This window comes from Nelusetta ayraudi, unplaced genomic scaffold (genome assembly GCF_046127955.1).
Source record: "Nelusetta ayraudi isolate G7.1 ecotype Tasmania unplaced genomic scaffold, CSIRO-AGI_Nayr_v1 ptg000075l, whole genome shotgun sequence".
In the NCBI taxonomy this organism is placed as follows: Eukaryota; Metazoa; Chordata; class Actinopteri; order Tetraodontiformes; family Monacanthidae; genus Nelusetta; species Nelusetta ayraudi.
Genome location: NW_027466125.1, coordinates 495,517 through 520,000, shown reverse-complemented (window position 1 = coordinate 520,000; position 24,484 = coordinate 495,517). Strand labels below are relative to the sequence as shown.

Here is a 24,484-nt window from a genome sequence, read left to right as displayed (position 1 = left end):
GTGTGGCCAGGCGTTTGGTTCGGGACCAACTCCAGACAACAGGCGGTCAAACTGCTCCTTGCTCAGCCTGAAGTAGAGCTCGAGGAGGTCCGTCAAGAAGTTTAGCTCCCGGACGCCTGCTCTAGCCTGCTTTAGAAAGCTAATGTTGTCTACAGGATGCAAGGAGGAGCAACCTTGTCCTTCCTGCTGGGCCATGAAAACAGATAGTAGCGGAGCATCATTTAGCTGCTGCTGCATCAGCCTTGATGTGCAAACACTTGGATGAATGGAATGAGCCGGTGGAGTGAAAGAATCACTCTGACCTTCGGCTGATTGTTTCAATCCAGGAAGCCGCAGGTTCAGGAGGATCTTTTCACATCAAACTACTGGCAAACTAGCAAGAGAGCCAGCAAGTCAATGAAGACCTCAGGAAACTTTTTTTTAATTTTATTTTTTTCACATTTTTCTAACACAACATGGAGCTAAAATGTACCATGTCCATGTAGAAAAAAGGCACAGATAGCACAATTCAAAAGGAGAAGGTTAATTTTAAAATAATAAATACAATATATTTTTTTTAATTTTGGAACTCTTGGTGACCTGACCCCACTTCCTGTTTCCTCCACAGCCTCTGAAGGCAGCTTCACACACTCACATCCTGCTTTTCTCACTGCTAAAACAAAACCAAACAAAACCCAACTAGCTGATTGGTAATGTCATTGCAAAAGGGACTGCTAACGGTCTGTAGGGAATTTTGTCAAGTGGGAAAACTATGGCACAGAGTCCTCTTCAATAAAGAGCTAAATATAGTGGGGCTTCAAAGACACTTATTTTGTTGTTGTAACTTTGCTTTGGTTCATTTGGAGCATTTGGTTGATTTCAGGCACCAGTTCTGTCCACAAGTTCTTTGTAAAATCAGGACTCAGGAAATTCGACATGGCTGGATTAGGGACATTGTTAGTTATGTTTAGGGCAAAAAAATTGACTTTTACCTGCAAATTTGCACAGGTTATTTGTTTTCGTATCACTGAACAACAATTATAGAAAGAAATTTAACTACAAATGTGTATTTCTGTTGTTGGTGTTAAAACATGGAATTAATTCACAATAGAAGCAGAGAATAGGGGAGGGGAGTTATATAAAAGCATGTGATGAAATAACTCTATGGATTTTGGATTTGTTGTGTTTTGTTTTTTGTCTTTGTTTGTCATGATGGCAACTCATCTGATGTAAGCAGTTCATTGTTTTAAGAAAGGAGCAGGTATCATAAGTTTTCTTCACCCTGCTCCTTTCCAATCACTTGATTGGAGTAAATTAATAAATAAATGAATAAATACATTTTCAATTGACATTGAAGCACGTTTTCTACAGATCCCATGATATACATTTTTTCCTATGAGGTGGGTAACCAAAACACTCTATCCTTTGGAACCCATTGTGGCCCCGCTAGTCAAACAGTTTGCCCACCCCTGGTCAAGATGGATGTCTTGACACCTCCGTACCTGCAGCACCAGGCTGTGGTTGACCTGGGAGAAGAGGGGCAGGTTGTCGTTGACGTCACTGACGGTGATGGTGACCAGGACCGCCGAGGACAGCGGCGGGTCACCTTCGTCCGCTGCCTGCACTGTCAGCGAGTAGTGCGGCGTCTGTGGAACAAAAAAAACAAAACAAGTGTTTTCTCTGATTCTCTGGGTTGAGTTCTGTAAGGTCTTGTAGAGTCGAGGGAGTCGTGTTTGGAACCTGCTCGCGGTCCAGTGCAGTGCGGACGGTGATAGCGCCACTGCGAGGGTGGATAGAAAACTGCTGCAGGGTGTCGCCGCTGACGATGGAGTAGCGCAGCAGGTTGTTGACGGGGCCGTCCAGGTCCGTCGCCGCCACCTGGTTGCCAAAAAGGAAGAGAGGAAGAGGAGGAGCTAGGACAAGCAGTGGTGTTGCAAACTTGTACGCACACCCTCATGAATGGAGCATCAACAATTGCTGAGGAAACAATTGTTACCCCAAGCAGCAGTTCGCCATACACATTAATGTCTGGAAGCCAATGGCCAGCACCACTTTGAGCACCTCTCGTCAGTGTAGAGGTCAAAGGTAACTTAGTATACATTAGCAATATAATATTAATCTTGCTATGTCTGAATAAATTTGGTATTGAAGTATATGCAAGTACTCTGTGTAATACATATATTCCCTTTCTTTTCCTTTAGATTTACTTTTTCTGCTGCTCTTAGAGACTTTTGTCGACAAGTATGTGAAACCACGTCGATCTTCTGACCTCCTGAACAATCGTGCTGCCTTGAAATTAATCGCACATGTGCAAAGCTGAAAAAATGAAAAAAAAATAATAATAATAATGTTCCCATGAATTGGTTTTATGTTTCAAATGTTATGCTTCAAATTGTGGCTTTGTTCTTATTCACTTTGGTTCTGGTTTCAAATGTGCTACTTGAAGTTGTAGACAACATGAGGCTCCCTTGTGAAAACATTTTTACACCTCCTTCCTCTCTGGAGGTCGGCGGAGAAGAAGAGGAGATGAAAAGTGGGCGTGGCAAGCGAGCCGTCCTGACGCTCGTTAGCAGCTTGGTAGCTTGGATCTTTTGCTGTCTTTGTTAAATGTGAGTCCTTGAGCAGTCGTCGAGGACGTCGTTGAGGATGTCAGCTCAGTGCTGACGTAGCTGGCAGCGGTGATGATGTCGACCGTCAAGGACAGGCGAGTAAAGAAAAAAAAAAAAAAAAACACTTTTACCTGGCAAGCACTGATGTTGCTCGTCTTTTGTCTTTTGTTGCTGCTTCTGGGTCAAGGCTGCTGCTATTTAGCCCAGTAACTAGCCAGAAGGGGCCAGAAGGCGCTAGTTACTTGTATCCACGTGGTTCCTCCATAAAAACCCCGTGGATACAATTCAAGAACAAATAATTTTCTGGTGGTTGGAAGAAGCCTATTAGTAATATACTATATAGCATTTCTGTGCTAATACTAGCTTGTGTTAGCCTTCTATCTAGACTTTTTCTGTCTTGATGTTTGAAGTCACCATATTATCTTATAGTTTAACATTATGGAGTACATCAGTATAATTTCACACCTCAGCAACATCATTTTGCACTAAATGCTTTAAAAATTCATTCAAAAAAATGTTTTTGTTTTTATCATTTTTCAAAAGTGGCAAAATTCACATTTAATTCTTAGCACTGTGTGTAGAGCATTCAAGCTAACAAACTGATAGTTTGTTGCATATGTCTGTCTGCATGTTTGAAAAGGGGGGGGGGGGGCACGTGGCCTGGTGGCGTGGTCACTTTGTGACATCACAACAGGTTGATTTTTCTTGTGAGATGTGGAGTTAAAGAAGAATAAGTTTTGAAGATGGTTTATCATAAGTAGTAGTGTGGCCCTAGTGAAACGACATCCAGACAACGTTGGGAAACTTTAACGTGACGCTGTGGAAAACTAAGAGGATGTTGGATCTTCACCCTCAGCGTCAATCTGGAGAGAAAAAAACAACAACAAAAAAAGCTCTTTCTCTCCCTCACAATGGCTCCACCTCCTGCTCGGCTCCAACAATGAGGCTCGTTATTTGCTGTCAGAACCGTCTCCTCCTCATCTTCCCCCACGCCTCCCTCAACCCCTCTCGCTCGCTCCCTCTGCAATTATGTGAAACAGCTAAAACCCCATTTGAAAAAACAGACATGTCGCAGCTAAATGAAACTGGTTGATCGACAGGATGAAGGAGGAGGAAGAGGAGGTGGAGGAGGTCGACCTCTCAGACGCTGCTGAGTGTGTGTGTGTGTGTGTGTGTGTGTGTGTGTGTGAGACCCAAGATAGCTCTAGTTTAGTCGTCTATGCCTTTTCTGACATTTGTTTTTTTTCTTTTAAGGGACAGGTGAAAAAATGTTTCTTGAGCTGAACTGAATGAAATTTGTTTCGATTCGAACGGAGCCAGTCAGGAGCGACGGAGACGGAGACGTGCTTTTTGTGTTTGTGCAAAAACCACAGAGAACATTGAGACTGAAGAGGAGAGATGGAGAATATCTGGCTGGGAGGAGGGGCGGGGAGTGGGGGAGGAGAAGGGAGAGATGGGTCGAGAGGAAGAGGAGTAGGAGGAGGAGGCAGATGAGTTAGAAGAACAAGGAGGAAGAGGGGAGGCAGGACAGAAGAGGGTGCAAGAGTATTAGACAAAAGCAGCTGATTGGCTGTGGTGGCTGCCCATGAAGAAAGAAGAAGAAGAAGAAGGAGAAGAAGAAGGAGGGCCTTGTTCTGGAATCTTTAAGATGATTGGTTGATGTGTCTGTGAAATTCACCTGGTGTGAAATTTTTAGCTATGTTCCAACTATGTGTGTGTGTGTGTGTGTGTGTGCGTACATACCCCACCCCCATGCCCTCCCCTCCCCTCACCTCCATGACCAGCGCTCCGACCTCCAGGTCCTCTGGTATCTCGGTGCTGTAGTCGTTTCGGCCGAACACCGGGGCGTTGTCGTTGACATCAGTCACCAGGATGTCCAGGCTGAGGACCTCCGGCGGGACCTCCCAGGGGGCGGCGGCTGAGAAGGAGAGGCGGTGAAGGGACGAGACCTCGAAGTCCAGTGGCACCGCCAGCCTCAGTGAGCCTGGGAGATAGACGGGGGGAGAACAAGGAGGTTCACTTTCCATGAAGCAGAAGAACCAGGAGGACTGAGAACATCGCACAAATGTTGCTATAATGGCAAAAGCCACCAGGAGGTGTTAAGGGGTATTAGTTGCCTTTAGATGGAGTTATGATTAAAATTGTTGCCCAAAAATGGTTTTCACTGTCAAATTCCTCGTTTGTATAAGTCAATGGTCAAAACTTTCACTTTATCTTTCAATTTTGTGCAAAGATTGCAGTACCAGAGAAAGCCACCAGGACGCATTCAGGAGTTTGTTTCAGTCAACTTAATCAATCAACTTTTATTTGTACAGCACTAAATCCCATCCAAAAATGTCTCAAAGCGCTTTGTACAATCAGAGAAAAAGAACCAACTTTGTGTTTATGAATCAGTTTTCCAATTTTTTTACTTTATTTTTCAATTTCGAATGATACAATGCCAGAGAAAGCAACCAGGAGGAGTCCAGGTCTTTTTTTTGTGTCCACAAGACTGGTTTCCAGAGTCAAATCCCTCATGTTTATAAATTAATATGAAAAAAAAATTGCTGGAGGTTAATGTTTCAATTTTTATTTTATTTTTCAATTTTGAACGAACGTTGCAATACTAGAGGAAGCCACCAGGAGGAACTTACAAGTTTTGCTCCACCTATAGATGCAGTCATGATTGAGATTTCTTCCCAAAACTGTTTCTCATCATCAAATTCCTCGCGTTATAAATCACAGTGGACATGCATAGTATATGCAGCCTTTCATGCAAGCCTTAAACACCAAGGTCAGGTCAGGTTAACCAAAACAGATTGGCGAAGGCGTCCAGTAGCTCAGACAGGGGTTCGTATCTCTTGCTTGGCGACACCGTGCCTGGAGCGAATCCAGATATTGTTGGGGAGGTGTTCAACGAATTACATATGTATCTGCTCATTGTATGCTTATGCTTATTCATCTCATGCTCATGTTTTATCTATGGTATGAAAGACTTGTACCCCCGATGCTCGGTGAACAACTGTCGGACACATGCTCGTCTTGGATATCCTCGCTCCTCTCTCGAGATTACACACTTGCTTTTTCATCAGACAGAGTTCAGAGCCATCCTTTCACTCCGTAGAGACGCAAAAACGCTCCCCAACACACACACACACACACAGACCCATACACACGTGCGCTCATGCTGTCTGTCTGTCAGAGACGGGTCGTTATGCAAAAAAATTGTGAGGGTGTAGCTTCATATTACACGGTGGAAAAAAAAAAAAAAAGAGAGAGAGAAAAGGGATTTGTATTATTTAGGGCGATGGACGTAAAACACATTTTTGATGGATGTTGTGGTTGTCGAGGCGAAACGCTCCAGGGTGATAATATCCTCCATAAGTCACACACACACTCGTGTATGTGTCTCTGTGTGTGTATGTCATGTGACATATGTGTGCGACTCCCACTTGTGGCAGCTCAGTGGAGCTGCGACTTTAACCTTTCAGCTGCCATAAATCTGTCGGCCGTCCTCCTCCCGTCGTCCATCAGCCGCACGTGGAGTTTAACCTCGATTTACGGCGGCGCTAAAAGAGCCGTCAGAGAGCTTTCTTCTTCTTCTTCTTCTTCTTCTTCTTCTTCTTCTTCTTCTTTCTTACTCCCCCGTGCTCCTTCCCTCGCACCCCCTCCTCTTCCTCCTCCTTATTGAGTCGCTCCTCTTCCACTCCCTTTCGATCGCTGACCCAAACGCCGGCTGTTTGCTTGAGTTATTATGCGGGACTGAGCCTCAGCGAAGGCCTGCTCTTTATTATTAGTATTATTATTATTATTATTATTATTATTATTATTATTATTATTACTGCAGTTTTTTTCAGGACTGGATGGATACGACTGACTTGACTTGACTCTGATTCTGTTTTTTTTGCCTCTGAGTTTCAGAAAGATGCATCAAAAGTCCCCAAAAGACACTTTTGTTTCGGACGTTAAAAAATAAAAAATAAAAAAACCACAATGTTATGAGTTTTTATCGGTTTTGGAGAGATTGACGGCTGGCAGGGAACTCTCTCTTCCTTCGTATGCTACAGAATCCTTAGTTTATGTAGGATTTAGGTAGTTTTTGGGGCGCTAAAAGGTTCCACCTGATGGTTCTAAAAGGTCTAGAATCCTTGATCTGTTCAGGCTTATGGTAGACTTTTGCAGCTAATGTTGCATTCAGAGAAAAATAACGATTGGAGCCAAACATGGCGTATTTATTATGGCTGAACATACATCGATCTTACGGCGAACAAAAACTACTGAACCTGCACATACAGGAAATTCCATACCTTTTAACTAGTGTTCTCTCCTGTGGCCAATCACAACACCACACACAGTAGAACAACTGAGGACATACAGTATCACACCGACTTTTAACACCCCCACTTCTCAGGTTGTTGTAAACTTAACAAAAGAAACCAAAATACAGAATGAATGAGGACCCATGTCTTACCTATTTCCAACTCCAAAAATAATAGGTGCAAACGTCTGCAGTTTCAACGTAGTAGCAGGTTTGGTCATAATGTCATAATGTCAGTAACCATATCATCTGTAGAACAGACTCTATCCTCATTCACAGTGGCTCAAGAGCTTTGAGGTACTGAGAAGGTGCTAGAAAAGCGCTGCAGAAGTGCAGTACATTTACTAGGGGTGTGAATCTTTCACTCACAAAACGATCCGAACAATCGTATCAAATCTCGATTCACAAGCTACGATCCGATTCAGGGACGATTCATAAAAAATAGTTAATAATTTGGTACGATACGATCCGATTCGGTTCAGTGCGATTCAATACATATGGACAATTTAACCCCAAGTGCTTATTTTTACTTTACCGATCTTTACCGATCCAGGGCTCCATCAACCGATGCACTCGGATCTCATACGTCACAGACCGATAACCGATTCAAATCGGTTTATCTTTACACCACTAACAAATACCATTTACCATTTAATCTCAGGTTCAAAGAGTCAAGTGTAACGAGTGTAGTTTCCTAATTTGGGATAAATAAAGCACATCTATTCTATTCTATTCTATTCAACTGATCTCACGACTCAAACTAAAATTAAATGTGAATAAATTCTAAGCCAGACTGTTTTTAGAGGGATTTTTTTGGCAGAATTTTAATTTCTGATGTTTTACTACTAATTCCTGAATACAACAAACAACGTTTTTGATGAAAAATCACCTCAGACCGGCAAAAAGATTTTTGAGATTTGGATCAAAATCTGACGTTGCGGCTGGGGCGTTTGGAAAAACACTGCCCCCTGCTGGCTTGGAGGAGCTACAGGCGGCAATAAACCACTGGTTGCACAAAAGAGTTTTCCTGACTCAAACAAAGACTTGTTTGTTCCAACAGATCTCCATGTGTCCATCTGTCCTCCCACTCCCCCTCAACACTTTACACCTCCAGCTCTCCACAAGTGGATTATTTGCGGCTGGCAGCCGGAGTTCACTTTATTGATTTTCCTGAAGCTATTTTCTACGGGATATGTTATTCATTTATTCCGTCTTTTCTTCTTTCTCCCAGCACCTGAGAGAGAAAGAGAGAGAGTCATCCAGGTCCCCCAGATTGTTTTTATAATGAATTCTTCACATTTCAGTGTGTCCCCCCCCCCCCCCCCCCCCCCTTGTCATCTCTAAAGTGGCTGATTTAACTGCTGAGCGGCCGTTTGCTGTCAAGCTTTTTTTCTGTTTTTGTCGGCGGTTTTTCTGCATTTTCTTTAAAACCGCAGAATCAAGAGTCTGTCGGTTACATCAAGGCACCGACAGGCGCAGAGGACAAATTGGCCTCCCTACGGAACGCTTCTGCACTTGTCTCATCCCACCACCTCGGTTTTCCTCAGATCAGACGGACGTCCACGTTGAAACCTTTTGCTGAGTTCACAGGAGGAACAGTGGAGGTTCAGTTACTTCTCCCGGGGGAGTCATTCGGCAAAATGGCAGCTAATGCGGCAGACGGTGATCAAGGGGGAGGGGCCAAGAGGGGAAGAAGCCAGAGGGGGCGGGTGCAGGCGGCAGACTGTTGTTCTACAGCCATACAAACCGTGGTTGGTCCCATTGTGGAACATCTTGAAAAGCTCCAATCCAAGTGTTTTTTTCTCTGGAAGCTGCAGCTTCTAAACTGGATCAAAACACCTGTGTGTGTGTGTGTGTGTGTGTGTGTGTGTGTGTGTGTGTGTGTGTGTATGTGTGCACACAGTAGCGGTGTCCACATCCGTAATGAAAATGCAAATAAAGACACAAAGCCGGTTTTCATACCAGAAGCTTGGCTCCATCAGCCAATCAGCTGACAGATCTAATTCTTTTTACAGTCGACTGACTGCACACCTGGTTTTTTCCCACAGCTGCCAATCAGCATACCACCGCCGGGCTGTTTTTTATAAGCTCACGCAGGGGGGGCTCTGAACACTCATGGCGTTGTGATAAAGAAAAAAAATATTTTAAGCTATTGAGGTTCCATCACACTGGCTGCTGTTCCGTGCATGTTGTTCATTGTGATGATGTCACAGTGTGTGAAATAACGTGGATGGAATGCAAAAGCAACAACAACAATAACACGCAAGTTGCTTCTTCTCACTGAGTCACACACATGGATGTATGTTCTAACAATGAGAGCAAACTGGCAATATGGTGGCGCAGCGACTTTTCCCCCAGTGGTCACTCGAGGTATTGCAGCCAAAAATCTCATGCGGCCCAACAAGCATTTTTCCCCCATTAGACTGCAATAGAAAAATAAACGTCTATAAAAAGGGCAGACAGGACGACCTTTGACCTAAAACACGGTTTATAATGAATCTTTCTATTGTAGATTTTTTAAGTCCTGGACTTTTAATCTTTCTTCTGCTAAGAAAATCTTGATGATGAGCCTAATCCGATGACGGGTGATTTTGCTGTTTGTTGGCCGATGATGCAGAAAAACATCCATAATTCACTAAAATGATTCAGGGGAGTGGAAAAAAAACAACAACAGCCGACTAGTAAATCACCAAACAGTGACTCAGCCTCATTTTCTATGATTTGCCAACACAAATGAGACAAAGCTCACTTTTTCACAGCTCATTTTTCCCAGAGGTTTTATTTCCTGTTGCATTTTAGTTCAGCGCCCCAAAACACAGGCCGACGAAAACAAGAATTAATGTTCCGACACCACAAGTTTGCTGTTTTTTTCTGTTTTGGAGCAGCCAGCCAACAAAAAAATGTTCTCAACTTTTCACTCACTGAAATCAACGGTTCATAACTGAGGGTGAGACGAATCAAGGGACCAGTATCCAGGTACCAAAAACCAGGGACCAGGAACCAGGGACCAAAAGTCCCAGAGTTCAGGAACCAGGAAACCAGGAATTGAGGAACCAAAAACCAGGAACCAAGAGTCCATGAAACAGGGAACAATTTTAGGAACCAGGAACCAGGAACCAGGAACCAGGGACCAAAGACCAAACCAGGAGTACAAGAGTTCAGGAGTCCAGGAAATAGGGACCAGGAATCCAGGGACCTGGGACCGGGGACCAGGAACCAGGGACCAGAAGTCCAGGAGTTCATGAACCAGGAATCCAGGAACCAGTAGCCAGGAGTCCAGGAACCTGGCCCCAAATCTGAATATGACTTGGCAAAAACTTCAGTGACCTTAGTGTGCAACTCTCGAGGTTGAAGGGCCAAATCGGCCACAAAGATCAAGTTTTTAGTCAAGTGGAGTAAACAGAAGAAACAAGGACAGACCTTTTTGACACTGCAAAGACAGATTTGATGCATTTGGAACCTGACTTCTTCAGCCCAGGTCAAGTTTTTCTCCCATCAGCTCCTCAACTTTCAAACTCCCCAAACTAATGTGCGCTAATGCGGCAGACGGCGATCAATGACCGTCCGTCCTTCGGTCTGTCCAGCGGCCTTGCAGTGATCGACTGGCTGGCAACGCTGGCTGTTCCTCAAAAGCAAGTCAGACACCAACAACTTTATCAGAGCAACAAACAAGAAAACTTTCATCGCACCAAGAAGCAAAACTAGGCTCAGCTGCAGAATATTTTTTAACATTTCTATGCACATCTCGATGGGAACCAAGTCCAAGTCTGAGTCATCCAATCAGGAGGCTCATTACGAGTCTCAGCTGCTCGTTAGAACGTGGCCGCGATCAAAGGCCCAAAGAAAGAAAGAAAGAAAGAAGGAGAAGAAGGAAAAAGCAGGCATTGATTCTATTTCAAATGACGTTCCTGATTACTGCAAAAAACCCGAGTCCTGCAGGGGAATGGAGTCAAGACACCTCGTAGGGAAACAAAAGAAGAACTTTGTTGCTCATAACTGAAAGTCCAGAAGATTCTGAGGAGCTGAAGTCTTATCAAATAAGCAACAACACAAAACAAACACGATGGTGACGCGTGTAGACGCAGCGACCCGGCGCTCCTTGTCTTCTTCTTAATTCTTAATTTAAGGTAATTAATATTCTTATTCTTTTTATGGTTATTATTATAATCATAATAATAATAATAATAATGATAATAATAATAATATTATTACTTCTCTATTGACTGATGGAACTATTGTGATAAAGTCAGTGTGATGGGCCGCAGAAATTCAAACCAGATTAGAAAAAAAAAAACAAGTTTAACCGTCCAAAGTCAATGATGAAATAAAAGTAAAAAAATAAAAAAATAAAAAAAAATAAAAATCAAGGTCAGATCAGATCATTGTGGCAGAGACCAAACATGGGATTGAAACAGGTCTGCAGGCTGAGGGAAGCGTTCCTATTGGATGATTCCACATTGGGAAAATTTACACACAGCTACAGCAACACAGCAACAATATAGTGCAAAGAGAAGAACAAAAACATATTAATTGAAAATAAATTAAATAAATTAAAATATGAGTCCTGAAATCCTCTATTTGGATTATCAAGGTCGCAGGGGTTAAACAAAAAAGTGTTTTCTGCCAAGTGGCTCAGTAGAAAACCCTTTCACACACTTTGACACTGAGCGAGTGGAATAAATAAATAAAGAGAAGAAGAGGAGCAACAGCATCCCCTTACGTGACCTCGTAAGCATTTCTTTCTTTTTTTACAACACTCACCTGATGCTCTGTGGTAGTCGAAGGGTCCATCGGCTTCCACCAGGTGGATTTTGACCAGTGGGGTGATGTGCTCGTGCAGTAGCAGCTCCATGTTCAGGACCTCGGCGCCAACCTGCAGCGACTCCGGGACCTGCACTGAGTGCTCCAGGGTCACAAAGGTCGGCAGAAAGTCGTGAAGCGACACCACCTTCACCTCCACGGCCGCATCGGCGTGGCGATGGCGCGGCAGGCCGCGGTCGCTGGCCCTCACCGCCAGCCGGAAGAGGTCGGGGGCCTCCGGGGTCAGAGGTCGCTCCAGCCGCAGGACCCCCGAGACCTCGTCCAGGGAGAAGTAGCCCATGTCGCCCGACTGGAGGGAGTAGCGGAGCTCTGAGTTGATACCTGTGGGTATGAGGGGGAGAGGGAAGGTCACAACTGGAACTGGCCAGGGGCGGAGTTGAACCCTTCAGGAGGCGACGAGTGAGCAACTTCAGGAAGATTTTAGCAAAATAACCCTTATCGCTGAATTTAAACTTCTATTTTATTTCAAAACAACTGAAAGTCCAGTGTTTAATATTTGAATTGATTTATGATTTTTATAATGGTAAAAACTTAATATACTGGCCATAAATACATTAATAAAAGTGTAAATTCGTAGGACAAATAAAATCATAGTATAATAAGTAATCTGGTTATTCTACCCTTTGAATGGTTATATACTGTACATAAGAATATCCATAGATCAAGGGTTGCTCCCAGTTAGCTTGAAAGACGCTGCAATCCAAAATGTAACCACCTGTTTCTTCTTCAAATCTCCAAATATTACACACTTGACCTTTAAACACCAACACAAACATTCCCAACTCCTGCTTTAAAGGCCGATCTGTGTTCAAAATTCCCGATCCGATCTTTTTTTTTTAACCTTTATTTTACCAGTAAAGTCCCACTGAAGTTAAAAACCTCTTTTCCAAGGGAAAATCTTGAAATGTATCAATGACGTTACACATTAATAGTCTGTATGTATAAATAAGAGGCGCATTTCTGCCCTCTACTCGTCATCACTACTGTGCTCCGAACAGACGTGACGTACAGAGATCGCAGGTTTCCGCCTGGCTGCGGGTGTCCACATTTGTAGAAAAAAAAAACAGCTACGTTGGCTGTGTGGCGATTCCACGAGTTGGAAGACGAATGCAGACCCGCAGCGGAATGCAAAGTCTGCTAGCTAAATGTTTTTTTCATGTGGCGGCAGCAACAGAGCTCCCTATAACACCACTAATTTAATTCGGCATAATTTAAGGAATAAAGGAATACAGCGCTGCTACCGAATCAAAAGCTGGTTTGAAGCAGCAGACGCTGCTCGCTAGTTCAAGAAAAGACAAGCTAGCTGTGTTAGCCGTGAGCTGCTACACTGATTTAAGTTTATTTTTGCTTTGGTGGTTTACTGTAACTGAAGTTACTGATTCAATGAAGCTTACATTATCTTTACAAAGTCTGCATTGTATTTACAAAGCAGAGTGACGTCATCACCAAGCTCCGAATGCACTTTGAAAATGAATGCACTTTGAATGACTTGAATTTCTTGAACTGTGAATGTTATTTGTAAAATAAACAAAACGGTGAGGAAAAGCAAAGCATGGATTGATCAATGTAGCAAATCGAATGGATTCGGTTTAATCAAGGTAAGATAAAAGATTGGATCGGGAAAAAAAAATCAGGATCGCATCGGGAGTAAAAAAAAAAAAATGTGATCGGGACATCCCTAATAATATAATAGCTTATATCTTATATAATCTTTACCCAAACAAACACATTTACAAATAATCGGAATTCATTAAAACTCCAGATCTGCTTCGAAGAATTTTTCATTTTCTGCAAATGTTGTCAGCAGTCGTCGACACGCATTCCTGTTTGAGCCAAAACGTCAGAATGAATTCACAGTGTTTTTGTAAAAACAGTGGAGGAGGGGTGAGACTGGGCGGGGCTTAACACCTCCTCAGCCCGCAGATGAGGAGTTTTTTGTCTTTTTTTTTTTTTTTTTGGCACCGACGTGCTGCTGCAGCTTGCAGGAATCATGTGACCTGCTGGCAAAGCAAATGGTTGGGACACAGGTGGCGCTACCCTTCTGTCACTGGGTCACTGAGGGAAATATTACACACGAAAATAATAAATAAATAAATAAATCTAAAAATGGAAACATGTTTCAAAGCCTGGTCTTTGGAAGGTCCGTCTTCATTTCTCAAAACTGGGTCCTTTGCTGGGTCTTCGGGGCTTGGGGGAAATAGAGGGTTTGTCGAACCCAGACACGACACAGGGGCAAAAACACATCCATTTGTCGTCGACGTCTGTGAGAAAGTCGTGAGTGTTGCAAATAGAGAACAAGCTGCTGCACATCGGAGGGAGGGAGCGGCGGCCCCGCGCGCCTGTGTGTGTGTGTGTCACACAAACACATGTGTTTGTGTGTGTCTGTGTCTGTGTGTGAACTGGCAGAACACCAGACCTGGCTTTTAAAAGCACAAAACGGTGTTTGCTGAGAAAACAAGCTGCCAAGCTGAAAACCCATTGACAAACATTAAAAAACAGCTGCAGAGGAAACACACAAACACACACATACGCGCGCGCGCACACACACACACACATACGCGCGTGCACACACACACACACACACACACACACACACACACACACACACACACACTCACGAACAAACAGCTTTAACAACTTCAGTTCAGTTTTTTTGTGCCACAACTCTGCAGGTCTTAACAGGAAAACATTTTTTCTTTTTGTCCCAAATCACAGAATGTAATGTGTTGATTGTGTGTGTGTGTGTGTGTGTGTGAGTGTGTGTGTGTGTGTGTGTGTGTGCGTGTGTGGCAAGAGTTTGCGAAATAGTAACAGTAGTTTTGCGAAATAGTAACAGTAGTTTTGCGAAATAGTAACAGTAGTTATACTAATTGTACCCTGACTACTGTTAGCTAGCAAGCTATAGTTTTGATGTGTGGATTTGTTTTACATTTTTTCACTGTCTTGACAATCCAACGCAGACAGCGCCCACCGATGGATCACAATGGCTGGTGCAGCCAAGACTGTGAAGTGTCCATCGGATCAGAAATGATGGCTTTAGCGGGAAAAACTGAGACAAATTTCGACATAAATTACAGGGAACAACGATTCTGACGGTTTCGATGTGGTCACAAATTGCCGCATAATCCAACATCTGCACTTGAAAGCAGTGTTTTGTCCAACGGTGCGCTCTGCAATCCTGAGTGCACAAAGACGAAACGCAGCTGAGCCGAGGTCGCCGTCGGCAGCAGCTCGAATAAAAAGGGATCAGCAGCACAGCTGTTGTTCACCTCAACCAGCGTTGCGTTTGCGTTAGCAAGCGGCGCTAATGCAGTTCGGGGGTGAAGGTTAACGACGCCGACACAACGGCGCAGCTGGAGTAGCTGGTGGGCGTTTCAGAGGGCAGCGGCATTGTTACCCATGCCTGAGTCACGGATTCTGCTGTTTATCGTCAGCAACACACACACACACACACACACACACACACACACACACACACACAGACAAGTCCCTGCATTAGGCGGCTAATTCCAGGACGATGTGTTCTCACTCTTTTTTTTCTCATTTTGTTTGCCTCTTTGTGTCATCAATGGTGCAGATCGACCTTCAGTGATCAGGGAGGTTTCAATCACTAAGAAACTGTCAGGAACTTCAGACGACACAGATAAATGTTCTGGACCAAATAATCATTAGTATTATTAAAAATGTTGTGTAACTTTTTGGAGTTTAGTGTGTTTGAAATGGTGTTTTTGTTTTAATGATGCACAATAATTTATTGGACTTCATTGTCTCGCTTGTAGCGCCCCCTACAGGTGAAGGCCCTTCTAAAGTGCTCATGATTTGCTACTGGTTTTTATGCCGCCTACAACTAACAACTGTCCTACAAAAACAATTTGAAAAATGAAAGCCTGAGATCTGACCGGTGTCGGGGTCGGAAGCCCGCAGGACGGCGACGGGCGTGTGCATGGTGGTGTTGTCGAAGATGGTGACGCGCAGGTTCCCGGTGGAGAAGTGTGGTGGGTTGTCGTTGGTGTCCTGCACCAGCAGCAGCACGTCGGCCTGGCAGGACCGGCCGCCTCCGTCCGTGGCCTTCACAACTAGGTGGTGCTGTGACTCCAGCTCCCGGTCCAGCGGCGCCAAGCTGAAGAGCTCACCTGAAAGGGTCGGGGGGAAACACAAAACAAAAAACAAAAGACAGTTTCATATCTCTAATAAGTTCAGTTAAAACGTTTCAACTTTTTGTTTCACATTTCGGAATTAGCACGCTAGCATGCTAACAGTCTTTTTTATTTTTTTTTTAACTTTTGCTTTCTAATGTAAAATGACAACAATGTTGTTGCAGTAACACAGCCGGCCACTAGGTGTCTGACTGCCACTCCTTCCAATGTTACTGTCAAGGGATGTGAGGTGGAAATCAGCTCTTTGTGATGTCACAGGTGATTGGTCACACCCCCCGAGCAGATTTTTTTTTTTTAGCAGGAGGCTGTAAACACAGAGCTAAATATTAACATTATATGTTTTACCATCTCTATTCTTAATGGTACAAAAAACAGGAATTCTTTTTTTTCTGTGAAGTATCCCACAAATTTCAGCTTGCTGCTGCGCCAGTGACCCACCTGTGCGAGGGTCCACGCGGAAGCGCTGTGCGTGGGGGCCGTGCAAGCTGTAAGAGATCTGGCCGTTGGCTCCCACGTCGGCGTCGGAGGCCGAGACCTTCAGCAGGGAAACACCGGAGGGCAAGTTCTCCATCACCGCCTCCGTGTAGGATGGCTGCGGCGACAAACATCACAATTCCATTTGCATTCCAGCGTTTTCATTTTTCACACACGCGCACACACACACACACACACACACACACACACACACACACACACGTTAGCTAAGTGCACCCTGGAGGCTTAAGTGAAAAAGAGGCGATAAAGCAGTTCAGCGTGAGTCTGAATTCATTTTTTTCTTTGTTGTTGTTGTTGTTGTTATTGTTGTTGTTTTTTAAATACCTTGTGGCGAGTCGTCTGTTAGGAGGAATGTATGTGTGTGTGTGTGTGTGTATATATATATATATACATATGCAACTCTCTAACACAGTGTTTCTCAACTGTTGAGTCATGACCCAAAAGTCGCTCAAAAAGCTGTTTTGATTGGATCGTAGCTTTTTCCATTTAAAAAAAAAAAGGGATTTCAAAAGATAGATAGATAGATAGATAGATAGATAGATAGACAACATTTTAATACAGGTGCAATTAAAGACTTATTTACAATTTTTTTTTACTTACACTTTAGAACTGTAAATAATTTGTCAATTTATTTAATTTATGTATTTATTTTTATTCACTTTTTGAATCAAACATTGAAGCTTCCCTCTAAGCTGAACGCTGCTCACCTGTTGGCACAGTGGCTGGTTGTCGTTGATGTCCAGTACCGTCACCTCCGCCACCACCTGGGCCTCGAATTTGCCGTCGCTGGCCAGCACCGTCAGCGCGTAGCCATCTGCCGCCTCCCGGTCCAGCGGCTCCTTCACGATCAGCGCCCAGCGCCCAACGCCCTCCCCCCACTGGATGACAGCAAACTGGCCCAGCGGGTCGCCACCTGCAGGCGGAAGGAGGGGTGGGGGAGTCGGCGGGTGACCTTAGTAAAAGGCTAACACCTTTATTAATCCCACATTGGGGAAATTTGTAATTACGGCAAAAGAAATGATAGATAGATTTCTGAGCTGTTTAAATGTGGAAAGGTGATTTAAATATCTTTAATTTATGAAACAAACAAACAAACAAACAAAAAAAAACCAAGACAGTCAGAAACTCAGAATGTAAATGGCAGGTTGGTGGGAAAACTGCATCACCACCACGTTTATTGAATCAAACAATTTAAAGCAGAATGATTGTCAGTTTTTTTTGTCAACAATCCTGTTTTGTTTTTTTGATTTTTTTCATTTAACACAGCAGCACCTTTGATATCCACTCCTGACGCGTCGCTATTCCCACTGAATAATTCAGCTGTTATTTGTTTTTTCTCCTCATCATGTGGAGTCCCCCACCCTCCCACCGTCGCCGTTTTCCACTGCCGGGGATGTTGGAGATGACTCACCTGTGGCTGCTTTGCATTTCATTGCACCGCTCTCTTATTCATGCAAATGTTGGTGTTTCCTCCTCCTGACAGCCCACAAGAGCCCCAGGAGTTATAAACTACAGCTGCACAGGTTTGGCTCCTTGACAAGATGGTGAGATTTTTCCTCTTTTTTTATTTTTTTATTTTTGTCTTTTCCATTTCTTGAAACACAAAAGCCCTTAGCATTTGCACTGCAAACAACTTTCAGGCGTTCAACAACTCACATCTTCTCCTGATGCTAGCTGCTATATGTCAAACATTCGTTAGCTTACGGTTAAGTTTACAGCTTGCCACATGAGCACATCTGCCATCACTCACCAACATCTGCAAAGGCCAGCTAGCGTGTTGCAACTCGTTGGCACCTGCTAAAGACTGAGCGCGGCTAAAGCTGCCACAGCAAGGGCAGATCAACAAAGTTATCATAACCTTAAATTAAGGGTGGTAGACCTGGATGAAACTGTGACACATGTATACACAGTCTGTTTAAATACCAGAAGAGGATGTGGTGTTTCAGAGGCCATGTGTTTCTGCTTTTTTGGGGGGACTTCTGTTAATTTATTTTTAAATGCCGACATTCGCACAGTTGGACATTTTGTCTCTTTTTGTGTGTCGGTTGTCTCAGACTGGCTGAAACAGGACAACGTTTCTCCCAAAGATGAAGAGTGAACAAGCTCGGAGAATAAACAATCAAACAATCAAATGTCAGTAGTGATGAGACTAAAAATAAAAAATTAAAACAAAAGCATCGAAAACAAAAAAACAAAACCTTATAACGGTTTGGAAAAGGACGTCATGCTGCTGAGAACTGCAGGGTTCCTGTGAAATGGAGAGTCGGCTGCATTTAAATGCTAATATTTTCTGTCTTAAAAATACTGTATGTTTTTGTAGTGGCAAAAAAACAACTCTTACACACACAGGAGGGAATTTCATGTGTGATGCTGAAGGTCCTCGCTGAATACATCATTTACTAAAATCAGTGTGTGGGAATTATCATTATTATTATTATTATCATTATTATGATTATTATAATATAGTTATTTAATTATTATATATATAGTTATTTGTATTTTTTCAGTTTTTCTTTTTCCGCTTCCATAAAAAAAACAAAGTGAAAAAGCCAGTTTTTCCCTACAGACAAACAGTGAGCTGCTGTGACAGTGAGCTGCTTTCATAATAGCCGCGGCTTTAACTTTTTTGCAGGGGGGGGAGAAAAAAGGGGGAGGATTTACATTAACAGGCACTGTTTCTGTTGTTGGCTGCGGGGCATCTGCTTGCTATTCCTGTCCTGTCCTGTCGGCTCGTTGAAATGGTTTCTCGACGTGATTAATCTGCGGTGGAGGAAGTGTGTAATCCTGACTCACTCAGGGAACAAAGGTTCCATTTCGAGTTTTCGACGTCTCGATAAGGGCCCCAGATATCGCCGCATCTCCAGCGCGTAATGAGTAATTGGGATGTGAGAGACGAAGAAACAGAGGAGAGGATCCAACGCAGCGAGCCCCATTCATTTCAATGGAGTCGCTAACGAGTTAGCTAGCTAGCTTGTAGCGCCTAAGAAAGATTAACAGCCCACAACTTAAATATCAAAAATAGAATTTAAGGTTAATTACGAACTGTGCTTTCAGGTCAAAGTTTATTCTGTCAAAGGGCCTTTATTTTTGTATTGCGGTCTTAATGTAGGAAAATGCTTCTTGGGCCTTTTTTGGCTGCAGTATCTCCATTGGCCACAGAGGGAAAATCGCTGCCTCACCGTATTGGCAGACCGATATCCATTTTGGAAAATACATTCATGGTCTCCACACACAATAATTCAACATTCACACTGTTGACACATTCAGACCAGACCAGCTGCTCACCGGTGATGTAGCAGGTCACCAGTCGGTTCTCTAGTGACACGTCGGCGTCGGTGGTGGTCATGGTCAGGACGACCTCCCCTAGGGCGACACTCTCCAGCACTGAGCCTGAGTACGCGTCCTCCAGGAAGTGTGGCTGGTTGTCGTTCTCATCGGTCACCGTCACCTCCACCAGGACGCTGGAAGACAACTTGACCTGGCTGCCACGGTCGGTGGCCACCACACTGAACCTGTAGACCCGGTTAACCTCGCAGTCAGCCTCCCGCACAGTGGTGATCCAGCCGCTCTCCCCGTCGATGGCGAACATATCAATGGCGGCCGTCTGGTTCTCGCCTGTTAGGGGCTCCAGACTGTAGGTGACCAGGCCATTGGTGTCTGTGTCCGGGTCATTGGCTGTCACCTTGGAAGCCCAAGAGAAAAAAAACTCGAAACATTGGATTTTACATGATAACAAGCAAGACAAACCATATGTGGCCAAAAGTCTCACAGAGTGGTTCCTAGATTTGTCATTAGATTTTTCATTAGTTGCTTTTCCGGGAAAAAAAAGTCGCTAGAGCGGTTTGAATACTTGCTTAACATAGTGAGAAAGTTTTTCTTTGAAAGAAAAATTCCAGCAATCGTATATGTTAAATGAAGACCTGGTGAATCCCATTAAGTTATAGCAGCAACAGTGTGGCAAAGTTGGCAACACTGCTTCTAAAATCTTGAAAGTCTAGAAAGTCAGAATCAAGAATTTGGATCAAAGAACGAAGAAAACCTTGGTCTACCTGAATCACGGTGGTTCCGGCGGGCATGTTCTCTGCCAGGAAGGCTCGGTACGGGTTTGCGTCGAACATTGGCTCGTTGTCATTTACGTCTTGGACCTGGATGCTGACTGTGACCAATGTGGCCACCTCGGTTCCGTTGTGGTTTCCCTGGGCGACCACGTCGATCTGGTACCACTTGGTCCTCTCGTGGTCGATGGTCTTCTGCACCAGCAACGTTCCACTATCTTGGTCCAGAGCAAACACTTTGTCCCTGTTGCTCTCAACCGTGTTCCCATCTACCAGACTGTAGATGAGCGGCATGTCCGAGTCGGCCCTCACTGAACCCACCTCCGTCCCGACGGGGACATCCTCGGCTGCCGAGAAGCTGTAGAGCGGCTCGGTAAACTTTGGGAGAGGAACCTCCGGAGGAACCACTTTGACCTTGACTGGGACGGTAGAGTTGAAGAAGGGCAGGTTGCCGTCTTGAGCTTTGACTCTGAAGTTGAAGATCTTGTTCTCCATGCCCACTAAGCTCTCCTTGACGCTCACCACCCCGGTGAAAGGGTTGATCTCAATGACATCTTCGGTCGTCTCTTCAGCCTCATCTACTGTGTAGGTGACATCAGCGTTTTTGCCATCGTCTGCGTCATACGCCACCACCTGGATGACGGGGGAGCCTTTGTTGACTGTTGACTGGATGGAAACCTGGTACTCTGATGCCTTGAACTGGGGCACATTGTCATTTTCATCGGTAAGTATAATCCTGACTGTGCAAAAGGCCACCTTCCCGCCGCCATCCTTGGCCATGATTTTGATGGCAATCACTCTCTGGGTGGGGTTTTCTCTGTCTAGAGGCTGTGTGGTGACTATCTGCCCATTACTGTCAATGGTAAACTTCTCATCGGCAAATTTGTTGATGATGGTGTAATCGACGGTGCCGTACAGCCCATCGTCGGGGTCGACAGCCGCCAGCCGGATCACTCTGGTTCCCACCTCAGCGTTCTCTGCCAGCTCAGCCTCATAGACACTCTGCTTAAAGTATGGACTGTGCCTGTTGGTGTTCATCATGTCGATGTTGACCCGCGCCGTCTTCTGAAAAACGCCGTCTGACACTGCCACCGTCAGGTTATAGTAGGGGTCCAAATTCCTCCGACAGACGTTTGAGAAGAAGATGATCCCCGAGGACTCGTTGATGTTGAAGTAGCGGCCCTCGTTCCCCGAGAGGATTTTGTACTTGAGGTTATTCAAGTCCCCGGTGTCTGGGTCCGACGCCTGAATTTTGATAACTATGTGGCCACACTTTGCCATTTCGTCCAATGTGGCTTCATACTGGGAGGTTCCAAAATCGGGGGGATTGTCGTTGATATCCGTGACATTTATACAGACATAGGCGTCGCTGCTGAAAGGAACAGTGCCATTGTCAGTGGCTCTGACTTTCAAAGTGAACTGCTTTGTTTGTTCGTGGTCCAACACTTGTTTAGTGACAATCAACCCGCTATGATGATCTATTTCAAAGAAGTCAGTCTCATTGTTGTTTGCATTAACAATCTGGAAACTGAGTTCTTTATTCCTACCAGAATCCTGGTCAGAAGCAGAGACTTGTATCACTGACGTCCCGACGGGGAGCCCCTCTGTGATGACTTGAGAGTATGTTTGCTGTGAGAAAACTGGTGCGTTATCGTTTACGTCCTCCACTTCTATCTCGATGACGGCCTCTGAGAACGCTCCGCTTACAAAATCGGAAGCTCTGACTGTTAGCACATGTATGGATTCACTTTCATAGTCAAGAGGGTTGCTCACAGTCAATTTACCAGTCTGGAAGTTAATTTCAAAATTATTGGTGACATTTTCCTCCTGGAGGCTGTAGATAAGTCGGAAGCCCTCTGGATTTCTGGCTTGGACATGCAGTATGGTTGTGAATGGAGGGATATTTTCCGGGACTTTCAGTGGGTACAGGAGTGTCTGGAAAACTGGATTACTGTGATTCCTCACTTGGATGCTGAGCTGTGAGGAAATGATATGGTTGGGTTCGCCCTCGTCTACCGCCGCTACAGTCAAAATGTACTTATTCAGAGTCTCAAAGTCGAGAGGCCTCGTAAGGGATACGTCACCGACGTCAGGATCGATCCTGAAGAGGCCGTAGTCTTCCTCCAGGGAGTACATTATGGATGCATTCTCACCCAAATCTCTGTCAACGGCAGTCACCTGGTACAAAACATCTCCCGGTTCAGCTGACTCTGGGATTGTCATCGCAAAGGGTAGGTTGAGAAATTGTGGGGAGTTGTCGTTGACATCGTCAACAAATACCTTGACCTGAGCAGTTGCCGTCCTTGGCGGCGTTCTCTTGTCTTGCACCATCACCAGTAAATCGTAAACGTCCCGTTCCTCTCTGTCAAACGGGACTCCTGTCGTTTCCAGTACGCCAGATGTTTGGGATAATGAAAATTTACCCATTGCGTTCAGCAAAGTGTAGGAAAGAGGTTCGTTTAAGTAGCAGCCTGTGGTTTTCAATGCAGTCAGAACGTGCACAGTCTTTTGGTTTTCTGCAATATTTGCCAAATACACTTTTTGCTCAAACTCGAGATCACTCATTGTAAGGTTTGTAGTGTTTATCCGAACGGTTGCTGTGTCTTTGAATAAGCCGTCGGTGGCTAGGACGCCCAGCTGGTAAAACGATCTGAACCCCGTTGCATTGTTGACGGTGATGACTCCAGAACTGGGGTTAATGGAGAAGGCCTTGTGTAGATTCCCGTCAGTGATGCTGTATGACACCGCCGAATCGGCATCATGGGCCGTGACAAGGACGACCTCTGAGTCTCTGACAGCCGGAAAGATGATGGATTGCTCATACACCTGGGAGGTGAATTTCGGCGGGCAGTCATTCATGTCCAGGATGCGAACTGAGACCTTGGTGGACTCTGGTGCGTACAGCGCCGGCTCCCCAGAGTCCTTCACCTGCACACTGAAGCGATACTCTGCCTTGGCTTCAAAGTCGACTGGCGATACTAAAGAAATGGTGCCCATACTCGGGTCTATCTTGAAGACCTTTCGCACCTCTTCTTCAAGGATCTGATACACCAGCAAAGAGTTGGAATCCCTGTCTGAATCTGAAGCCCGAATGACCAGAGGACTGTTTTTTTCTCCCATCACCATGCTGTCACTGCCACTTGACTCACTTATCTGACCAAAATACTCCCTCTGCTGAAAAACAGGAGCATTGTCATTTTCATCAACGACGTAGACGTGGACAAAAGTCTTGGACGAGGCTCCAGCAGCAGTAGAGGCTGTGACCCACAGCTTGTAGGAGGCACATTTCTCAAAGTCAAGATGTTTCTGGAGTGAAATCAACCCAGTGTAGGGGTTCATCTGAAAAGTCTCATTCTGGTTGCCGCTCTCTATCCCATAATGCACAGCAGTAGGACTGGAGGCCAGGATGGTGACTACTGTGGTTCCCAGGACGCTCAGCTCACTGATCTCCGTCAGGTATTCATTCGAGGGGAATGTGGGCGGGGTCAGGTCGGAGATGTGGACATGCACGTAGACCGAGCAGAGGTCACTGCGCTGAGGGAAGCCCTGGTCTGTGGCCTTCACCGTCAGGTGGAACTGGTCTTGAGGCTGAAGGTCCAGTGGTTTGGAGACAGTAATGGAGCCCAGTTCTGGGTCAATTGAGAAGATGTTGTGGGTGTTTCCTAAGAAAAAAAAAAGAGACAAAGGATTCGATAATTTTCCCTGAGTGGCATTTTCATCCTGTTAAAATGCTGCAGAGAAAGAAAACCTGTTCTGGAAAAAAAAATCAAGTACTTCCTGAGTACCAAGAAACTCCCAAAACTCACAAGAAATGAAAAAGACCCGTTTCCTCCCAGTTACTAAAGCTTTGTGCTTAGACACGTCAAATAAAGCATCAGTTTTAGCTGGAGGCTGTTAATAGAGGGCTAAGTTTGGCGTCTCCGGGAGATCTTGAAACTTTTTATGTTTTTTTAATTTTCACGAGACTGCTCCACTGGAGTCCAGGAGGAAAAATATAGATTTAATTTAATCAACATTAATGCTGAACAATTTCTAAATTTCACAATCAGGGTTTGTTAGTGATTACAACAA

At 44.6% G+C, this 24,484-nt stretch overlaps 1 protein-coding gene across 1 annotated transcript in view; it reads right to left on the bottom strand.

Annotated features, from left to right (window-relative positions):
* Positions 1–24,484, bottom strand: part of fat2 (FAT atypical cadherin 2) — an 84,278-nt gene that overhangs the window by 26,695 nt on the left and 33,099 nt on the right. The window contains exons 11-19 of the mRNA XM_076043538.1: positions 20,408–24,075; positions 19,644–20,040; positions 17,066–17,271; positions 16,302–16,455; positions 15,606–15,839; positions 11,647–12,027; positions 4,361–4,572; positions 1,720–1,857; positions 1,482–1,625 (exon numbers count right to left, since the gene is read on the bottom strand). Coding sequence (XP_075899653.1) covers positions 1,482–1,625; positions 1,720–1,857; positions 4,361–4,572; positions 11,647–12,027; positions 15,606–15,839; positions 16,302–16,455; positions 17,066–17,271; positions 19,644–20,040; positions 20,408–24,075 — 5,534 coding nt within the window. The remainder of the gene's footprint in view (positions 1–1,481; positions 1,626–1,719; positions 1,858–4,360; positions 4,573–11,646; positions 12,028–15,605; positions 15,840–16,301; positions 16,456–17,065; positions 17,272–19,643; positions 20,041–20,407; positions 24,076–24,484) is intronic.